Here is a 9,737-nt window from a genome sequence, read left to right as displayed (position 1 = left end):
CAACATTATGCAAAACACCACCACTCAACACACTACGAGACCAACGAGCAATGGTATTTCCCACTTCATTACTTTTACTGTTAACCTTGGACACTTTGATGCCTGGGTCGTACACGAGCAGCTTCTTGATGTGTGCAATGAGCCCAGCAGTAGGAGACCGGCAAGGCCCAGGGCTGTTGATAGCCTGAACCACGGCAGCAGAATCACATTCAACAAGCATGGGCAGAGACGACACTTGATGAAGCGATTGAATGGCAAAGAGACAAGTAGACGTATTTTAGTATATAGATACATCATATTTGGACAAAATTTGAGTCGCTTAATATGAGCGGGGGAAGTGTAAGATATACCAAAAGGACAGACAACTCGCTGGCAGTTTAACAAGCAAATTTTCGCTTGCCTATAAAGATGTAGTATCAGCCGTTAATAACAAAGTGCAGTATATATGTCAGGGCAACATTTAAGAAATACGAAATTAACTTACTTCCTCCGTCACATAATTCTTGTCTCAAATTTGAACAAAAATAGATGTATCTATTAATAAAAAGTGTCTACATGCATGTAATATTCAACAACAATTATGAAACAGAGAGAATACTAAAAACAAAAAACAAATAAAGTTGAACCAGTTAGCTTATGCCAAGTAACCGTTCTATAATTCTTGTCAAAATATTACATGACGCTTTTTAAAAATAGATACGTCAACTTTTGGACAAATTTGAGACAAAAATTATGAAACGGAAAAAATATACTACTCCCTCCATCCCATATTAAGTGACTTTTTATTACATGTATCTAGACGTTTTTTTAGACATAGTTACATCCATATTTGGGCAATTTTGAGTCATTTAATATGGAACAGAGGGAGTAGATTAATTATAAGCATCTTCTGTATATCCTACCAGTACTATTTTCCCATCTGTCAAAGTAGGATACACACCGGTTATCAATTTATCTAAATCCGCTCCAGTAGCATCGCAGCATTATCTCATACCTACTCACATGGTACAGTACCACCACTTTTCACAAACTAAATGTAGAAGGGCATATATAAATGTAGAAATTATTGGCGTCTTGAGACAATCGTTCATGGGATAACCGACTGTTTGACAACATATCACTAGACACAGAAACTCACGCTCGAACACCTATACATACGTTGTACTTTTGCCTCATCCAATGGATGATAGAAAAAGGTATTACAGGGTCTTCTGAGTTATATAGATTGCAGTTCAAAAGACATGATAAAGGTTGGACCTAAATTGAGTTGAAACAAGGTCCAGCTGGTACGGATGAACCCACTAGTTATCATTTTGCCTGAGCATATTTAGGATAGTAAGGAACAGGTTGAGGATGTCGAGGTAAAGCCCAACAGACGCCCAAATGTACTCGTCATAAGTGTGGCGCTTTATCAAGTTCTCGGTGTCGTAGACAATGAAGCCTGAGAAGACTAGAGCTCCAAATCCACCGATCACAGCATTTGATGCAGGTCCAAATGGGAAGAAAATCTGCAAAACCATATTTTTGTGGCACAACAGTTACAACTAGTCGACCGTACTACTTTCTGTGAGTGAGTAAATTCTTTGCAAACTTTGTCATACACGTTACCTGGATAAAGCTTGTCACAACAAGGATAGTAAGAGCAGAAAAGAGAAATGGTCCAAGATAACCAAATTCCTTGCCCTTCTTTGAAGCCCAGAATGTATATGCAGTCAAAGAGGCAACCACAGCAGAGGTCAGGACTAATGCCTCAAGCACAATAGTTCCTGCAATATGCAAATTAGTTAACATTTAAACAAAACTAGTCAATACTTGAAGAAAACGATGAAACCATTTGAAGGAAAGAACAAACCTTCAGTGTTAGCACACGCCACACCAATGCTGAAGCTCAAGCACAGGGTGAACAGACCAAGGAAAACAAAATTGTGTGGGTGTCTGTGCTGATAATGATACAATGGGATCATCACTGCAACAAATATCACAAAATTAGCTGCTGGGAAACAACATCATCCTGCTGATATAACAAGACAACAATGAAAATTCTCTTGCACCAGAGACATGAGAACCTACTGAATTATCTCTCCATATCATAGGTGACATAGATAACTTGTACTCTTAATCTTTGCAAATGCAAGCAAAACTTTACCACAAATTGGCTTGTCGAGACAAGAAAACATAAGTACAAAGAAATGTTTACAAGTTATATAGACCTACAGATATCCCCAGCCAATGTTCTAAATAGGGGTAAGAAGTTCACGAGAAGCCATCCCAAATTGAAGCACTATTGCTGGAGGTGGTTTAATAACTTAAAAATGTCAACATTTCTGTGCAAAATGAATAACAGAGAAAACACAACCCGACATGTTTTAAACGTCTCATATACGGACGACGCTAAGGCTAATATCCATAATCCACAGCTAGCTTGGACTTTCAAATGATGGGAGGAACTAAGCAGCTAAACGCTATGTGTCCAAAACAGCAAGCAACGTGAAACCACATAGTATATCTGCTTACTCACCAAATTACATTTCAACGAATAATAAGAATGACTCCATTTGCATCATATTCACGCTAATATTGACACAAACTTCAAAACAAAAAGCTACTTGCCTATCAGAATCAGAATCAAGTCATCCTCCTTACTCTCAGACTAAATCTCAACTCTGCTTATTTGTGCTGCCTAAGCTTCTTGAGGAAGTGAATGCGTATCTTCTATCAAGGAATTCACACAAAATTAACAAAAACAATCCTTTTGGACACTATGAAGGCCTTTGTAACACCTCAAGGACTGCAAAACCTATCCCTTTGATGTATACTCATTTATACACCGTCAAGGTAGAGCTCTTGCTACCTTGAGTAGTAACCACCATAAAGGTCAACAGGGCCTCTATTTAGAACAGTGGCCCACCCTGTCTCGCCCATTACACTACAAACCCTATTCTGCATTATTGCTTTGTCTGATTCAGGGTCATTCTGTATGGAGGCAAGCCATAGTTGCATATAACCCCTATTAATCTTGTGAAATACAATTAAACCAACTAACATATAAATCAGGTGTTATCTCCACGGATTCATTCCTTAGCAATTACCATCAGCTACATCACAATTCTCAATTCAATTTGACAACTCATCTACTATGTAACAAAAATCAGTAATCCACTCCAGCGAATCAAAATCCTCGATTCCAGCTTGAACTAGAAGATCCTAGATCTATACTGCTGATTCGAACAGCTACGCATCCCAATTAACAACAAAACATCAAATAATACACCACCCTGTCTAGATTCAACAAACGAGTCAAGTAAACTGCTAACTAGAGCGAGGTCAACGAATTTCTGGGAATCGTCAGATTCATGAAAGAACGATATATTTCCGCACCGATGAAAGCACGCCACTATATCCAGAGAAGAAGAGCACTTACGGACGAAGGGGAGGACAGCGAGCACGAGCGCGAGGACAGGGGAGGAGGAGAGCGTGGCGTTGAGGGTGGGGTGGAGGACGGTGACGGCGGAGACGATGGTGGTCAGGAGCAGCTGCGCGCAGAGGATGCCGTAGACCTTCCGGATGAAACCCCAGCGGAGGGCGTTCTCCCCGCGGGAGATCCCCGGGTAGAGCATCTCCCCGTTGCCCGCCTCCAGGTCCACCGACGACGCCTCCACCTTCTCCTTCATCTCCGGCGCCCGCCGGTAACCAGACGGCGCCAGGGGCTGCATCTCCGACGCCGACGCCATCACAGCGATGCTCCGGTATGGGGAATTGGGGATTTCGGTTAGGACGCGGTTTGTTGATGAATTGGGGGAGCTGGGCGCATATTGATTTTTCATTTCTGTCCGGAGAGATATATGGGAATATGTATCCACTACCGCTACGTGCACTCGTGGATGCTACCGAACTTTTTGCTGGCCTCTGAAAGGTAGGGCCATTTGGCGGATAGTGGTTAACATGCGAATAAAAGTAGAATGGCCTGTCCATCAGGTAGTTAGGATAAAACGACACCATAGATCTGATTGAGATTTTTCTTCATCTGGCGAGGTAAACCAGAAAAAATTATAGAACCTAAATGCTTAAAAGTGCTTATGCACTTATTAGGGTCGTCGGGCGCACATCCTTCCGTGCCGTCCGATGCACCCTGGGCGAGGGGCATCGTGCGATGGACTCAGGACGGCTTCTGCCCTCTCTTTGGAGTTTGGATGGAAACACGTCGGGTCGTCTCCTCCCCCTTTCCCCATTCTCCGCCGTTTCTTCTCCAAGAACTCAGTGCGAGGCCTCTCAAGGTGGGTTTCTGGCGCGGCGGTGAAGCATCGCTGGAGAGGGAGCTTCTGTGCGGAGCGGGTGCGTGGGCGTGGTGGAGGTAGGGCGACGGGAAGGTGGTGTCGAGATCACCGTCGAGGGCTCCGCGCAGTCACGAGGTGGGGGAGTTGACGGGGGCGCGGGGGCTTCTGCATGTCGGCTGGCGAGGTCGTGGGGGCAGCGCAGGCGGGTTTCTCGGGTTGAACCGCGGCAGGGTGGCTGCATCGAGCGCGGGCAACTTACGAGCTTGGCGAGCACATCGAGCACGCGCCCAGAGCATCGACTTTTGCATCAAGGTTAGATTCCCCTCACATGTCATATCCTATCCCGAACCCTTGGTTCTATCTTACATTTCTTACAATTTCTATCGATTTTTGCCAAGCGATTCCCCGATTCGATTTCCATCCAGTTCCGTATGTGCTATTTATCCAGCCCAAAATGCAGATTGGGTCAAGCATGTGGTTTAGGTCAAGTTCCCTCTAAGTTTTTCGAATCATTCTAGTGTCCATCTAGTAGTAAAGTCATGTTAGTTTGATGTGGTGTTAGGCGTTAGCATTTTGCACGGGGAATAGCTTGCAATTTCACCTCTGTCATCGGGCGATGGGTTTTCATTCAAATGTACCCTAATTATAGCTCAATTATTGCTCCAGATTGAGATTTTTTGCTCCAGAGAACTGGTTTGACTGCTAGAAGGTCTTTTGTTGTTAATTTTCGCGGGTGTCAGGCTGGTTTTGCCCTGATAGTCGATTTGCTATAATATTTTGTCTCTCCTTTTGAAGACCTCGAAGTCGTGCTGCTAGGAGAACATACTTTGTAGTCTGTGGTTTCGTTAATGCGGGAGCGGTGATGCTGTCCCTTAATCCAAAAAAAAATTATAGCCGTTGTGTGCAACCCTCTAATGCAAAATGGACCAACTTGTGTTTGGTTTGCAGGGGATCGGCCTCAATTTTGATCCGTCATGTCCCAATTCGGTTCTATGTTATAGCTAACATTGCCATGTGCCAATTCGGTTCTATGTTATAAGCATGTTATAGCAAACATTTTCCTTCCGAAGAAAATGTGCTGAATTAGGAGTTGCTGTATCAAATTAGGCCAAATCAATGTCCAATCAATTCTCCTTAGGACATCTTCAACAACAAGCCGTTACTAATTTTTATTTTATGATTTCCCTCTCTTCTTTTTATTTTTTATTCACTTCTATTTTCTAATGAACCCACATGTCATCCTCCTTTTGTTCTTGGTTTCCGCGTAGAAGCTGTTACTTCTGCAAGTAACAGGTACTATTCTTTTCTATCTATCTCTCCGCCACATAGGACTAGTACCTACTTAGTATCAACCATTGGAGATGCCCTTAGTCCTTCCTCTAAACTTCTGGGCTAAACTTTCGGTGGACCATGAGTTGCTAGACTAAGTGTGTAATTAGTTGCTTTTCAGTCACTCGACTATTCTAGTAAAAGCTGCATCCTATCCTAATTTTTGAACTACAAGTTGCTACTCTAGCTACCCTTTGTCTCTTTTCCAGATTGTTTGCTTTAAGATAGGTAAGAATAATGACTAGAAATTGCATTATGTAGTCAATTGAAGCGGCTTCTTTCATCCTTATGCATTCGGATTTTGCTTTTTTTAGGGTTGTTGTGATAATTAGTTGCTCCCCACTCACATCTTTTTTGATAAAACTTGCTTACTATCCAATTTTTTGAAGTAGTAGTTGCCGGACTAGCTACGCTTTTTCGAGTTGTTGACAATTAGGTGAAGCAGTTTTTGCTTCAATGAGTATTAAGTTTCTGCTTTTTTTATGCTTATGTAATAATAAGTTGCTTCCCTCAGTCACTCGCATATTTTCGGATAAAAGCTGCTTACTATCAAAATTTTGAACTACTAGTTGCTGGACTAGCTACGCTTTTTTGCTTTTGCATATAACTTTCTTTTCTCACATGTGACATTGACTAGATATTGCATTATATAGCCAAAAAAATTGAATAGGGGATAATTAGTTGAAAACAGTTTTTGCTTCATTGAGTATTGACTTCCTGCTTTTTTATGCTTCTGTAATACGGTACAAATTTCTTCCTTCGGACACTCACATATTTTCAAATAAAAATTGCTTACTATCCAAGTTTTGAACTAGCTAACTATGTTTTTTGCTTTTGTTATAACTTGCTTTTCTCAACTTTTTGCTTTTCCCAACTTAACTAAGTAGTCGCTTTTTGTCTTGCTTTGTCGCCCACACTTCGCCTTAATAAGTTGCTTTCGCTTTCTTTTAGTTCTTCGCTATATGTTCAGATATTTAGGTGGTCGCTTTTCCTATTGGCACAGCATAATTGCTCACACATATACACCTTTTGCTTTTTTCCAACGTAACTAATTAGTTGCTTTTTATTTTATCTTGTCGCCTACAGTTTGCCTTAACAAGTTGCTTTCGCTTTCTTTTTAGTTGCTTGGCTATATATGTTGGTTTCTGTTTAACCAAACTATATAGTTGCCTTTTATCCAAACTTAACCAATGTTGTTGTTTTTATTTCACTTAGTCTCTCACATGCCACCCTAAAAGTTGGTTTCCAGAAGTGTTCGATCCTTAGTCTCTCGTTTTTGTAAACCGACCTTCTAGAATTGTTTGATCTTACGGAGAAGCCACGTCTCAGAACATACGCATTGTAGTGGTTTCTTGCAGATGACAACGTGTCAAATTGCATCCCCACATATGGCTCCTGCAGCCATGATAGTGCCTCATCTTCCGCTTCTTGCCTTTTTCTAAAAAAAAATCATGATGTTTGTTCATTTCTGCTTCTCAAACAGGAACCAGAGGTGGGGAGCCTGGGCACATTCTGTACATAACAATGTGAAGCAGTAGGCGTAACACTACAAGGAGACTGGAGATCTTTTCTCACCCACATGTACAGGAGCTGGGCAAGTTTCTCAACGCCATCAAGGATCTGCTGTGTGCTTTTGCTTTTTTTTCCAAAGTTGATGAATTGTGTTTTTGTGCTCTGTGTGAGATAGCAGATACCAAACTGTCCCAAAACTAACCTAGTACCTATATATGCTGCAGTACCACAATGCAGGTTCTAAAGCCTAGTCTAATGCTCATGTTTTTTCTTCTCCCCCGTTTTTCCTGGGATTGAGTTCTTTTACTTGCAGCATGACAAGCTAATTGCATGCAAAATCCTGTGTGTAGGCAAATATTTGCTGGTTTATCAGTATCGTGAGAACTCAATACTGGTTTTTGCCTATTTGTTGGGTTCGTGTTCTTGCTATGGAAAATCTTTAGAGGGGTGTTGGACTGTTTGGTAGGGGAGTGTGATGGGATGTGTGTAGGCAAATATCTGCTGGTTTTTCAGTATTGGGGAAACTCAATACTGGTTTTTGCCTATTTTTTGGGTTCCTGTTCTTGCTATGCAAAATCTTTAGAGGGGTGTTGGTAGGGGAGTGTGATGGGAGGTGTGTAGGCAAATATCTGTTGTAGATCCATGGAGAAGAAAGAGAAGTTGTGTGGGGGGCGGAATTTTATGTGCTCTGGTGCCTGCGTGTTCCTGTGGAGAAGAAGGCTGGAGTTAGTCTGGGGTGGGGGGTTGGCATTTTTTTCTTGATGCAGATCCATGGCGGGCAAATTTTTGATCAGCTTGAATCCATGGGCTTCAGGTAATATGGGGAGTTCGCATGGAGATTTGGGGAAGACGATGTCCTCTGTTTTTTCTTCTCTTTTTCCCGATCTCGAAAAAACAATTCTGGAGCGGGCTGCTGGTTTCCGTGGTAGTCCTCCGTGGTATGTGTTGCTTGCCGCGCAGGTGTCTGGTGGAGGATTGCCACGTTGGTGGTTGGACGGAGACGCACGGGTTGTGGGGCGGGGCCGTGGGGGACCAAATCTTTCCTTAAAAAGAAGGCGCGCGAGTTTGGTTTCCATAATTAGGTTGTGCACTGCCTGTAGGGGAAAAGTGCACGGGCACCCTGTAGTCCCGTCCATTATAGAATGATTACTTTTTATATGTCGAGTATTACAGTACTAAAACAGAAAAATAAAAGATACGGAATTCTATAGATGACCGCGCAAGTTATTTGACGACGTATTCGATGAAAACCCCCATTCAGATCCAAGGTAAAAGGCCCCAACCACTTAAACTCAATGGCAGGGGTTATGTCCAAAGTCTGTTTAAGTTGTTGGTGGGATTTCCACTTTTTGTTTGAATCGTGCGTTTTTAATCTAATGGCCCATGATGATTGTTTGCAAATTTGCATCGAACGAGTATTTTCACTGGATACGTTCTCAAGTTATTTAAGGGTTCAATAAAACCAAAACAAAATATGGGGAAATCTAGAAAAATGAAATTGGAATGTTATTGTGAACTATCTAGATGCATTTGACCCAGCTCTTCAAAAAAATCATAATATTTTCTTGTCACCGTTTCTTGAAAATTCGGAAGAAAATATGTGATCACTTTTTTTATACATCCTTGGCCATAAAACATAGTTTAAGCAACATTCTTGAATATTTTTTTATAGTTTTCAATGATTACTCTTAAAGCTCATGATTTCCCAAATTTTATGTGGCCATTTCTTATTGTCACCTTCTATAGTTTTGTGTGATGTGATTTTTTCCGTTCCTCTGAGTTTACTGTACTATACTTTGGATTCTCCGCATCAACCAAAAGGATCATATTCAGTCAAAAGGGTTAAAACCACCACCACATCATTGAAAAGCAAGGTGTAAACAACCGAAGACGGCCAATGTTAGAATCGAGGTTCAAATGTGAACTTAGGCAAGATTAGAGAGTTAAAAGATGGGTGTTTCTTTGCTCATTACTCCATGCATTCCATAACATTAAGGTATATTCATTTTTGTTAAGAATTACTCTATTAATATATACTCCCTCCAAGGGAGTATGTGACTTGTAAAATATGAAACCATAACTATTAGTAAGTTTTTAATTGATAAAATATATGGAGATACCAATTTCTTATATAAATCATTTATTAATATGGTAATTCTTGATTAAAGTCTTGTTTTAACAAATCTAAGAGAGAAAGTACTTGCTTACGCCAATCTGTGATAGTCCATGGGTGTGGGTAGCATTTAGGAAAGGCCTCCGGCTGAAGTTGTCAAGCGTAGACTTTGGTGGTCAACTTGGGAAAATTGTGTGTAGCGTCCTTCGGTGCGGTCTTGCGGGTTCCGGTTTGGCCGCGCACTACTCATCCGGTTATTTTCACGATTCGCTGAGCTACCATTACAGTCGCAAGTCCCGCAACCCACGGATTGCCGGACTTGACAAAAGAAAGCTCTCCCTGAATTCCCTCAAAATAAAGAGACTTCACACAGCCCAGATACCGTGAATAGAAACTATATCCTTGCCTCAACACAATCAAGCACATCATCGTATAAATAGCATATCATGTTATAAATCATGGGACGTTTATGACATGACGGTAGTGTTGCATTGCAGATCAGAATACAG

The 9,737-nt window shown here is 41.5% G+C and overlaps 1 protein-coding gene across 1 annotated transcript; it reads right to left on the bottom strand.

Annotated features, from left to right (window-relative positions):
- Window positions 1–1,020: 1,020 nt before the first annotated feature.
- Window positions 1,021–3,861, bottom strand: LOC100846811 (BI1-like protein). The gene is made up of 4 exons (XM_003568443.3): window positions 3,422–3,861; window positions 1,853–1,966; window positions 1,609–1,766; window positions 1,021–1,508 (listed from the first exon to the last, which is right to left on the bottom strand). Exons 1-4 carry the CDS (start codon window positions 3,822–3,824, stop codon window positions 1,302–1,304), a joined length of 882 nt encoding a protein of 293 aa, XP_003568491.1. The 5' UTR covers window positions 3,825–3,861; the 3' UTR covers window positions 1,021–1,301.
- Window positions 3,862–9,737: the final 5,876 nt, after the last annotated feature.

This window comes from Brachypodium distachyon, chromosome 2, assembly GCF_000005505.3.
Source record: "Brachypodium distachyon strain Bd21 chromosome 2, Brachypodium_distachyon_v3.0, whole genome shotgun sequence".
Lineage (NCBI taxonomy): Eukaryota > Viridiplantae > Streptophyta > Magnoliopsida > Poales > Poaceae > Brachypodium > Brachypodium distachyon.
The sequence above is the reverse complement of the archived record's forward strand: the minus strand, read 5'-3'. Positions and strand labels throughout refer to the sequence as shown.

Excerpts from the sequence above, each read along its gene's own strand:
- LOC100846811 (XM_003568443.3), bottom strand. The coding sequence starts at position 3,824 with ATGAAAAATCAATATGCGCCCAGCTCCCCCAATTCATCAACAAACCGC. Across the intron at positions 1,967-3,421 it reads CGCTGTCCTCCCCTTCGTCC|TGATGATCCCATTGTATCAT; the intron begins GTAAGTGCTCTT and ends TATTTGTTGCAG. Across the intron at positions 1,767-1,852 it reads GGCGTGTGCTAACACTGAAG|GAACTATTGTGCTTGAGGCA; the intron begins GTTTGTTCTTTC and ends TGCATATTGCAG.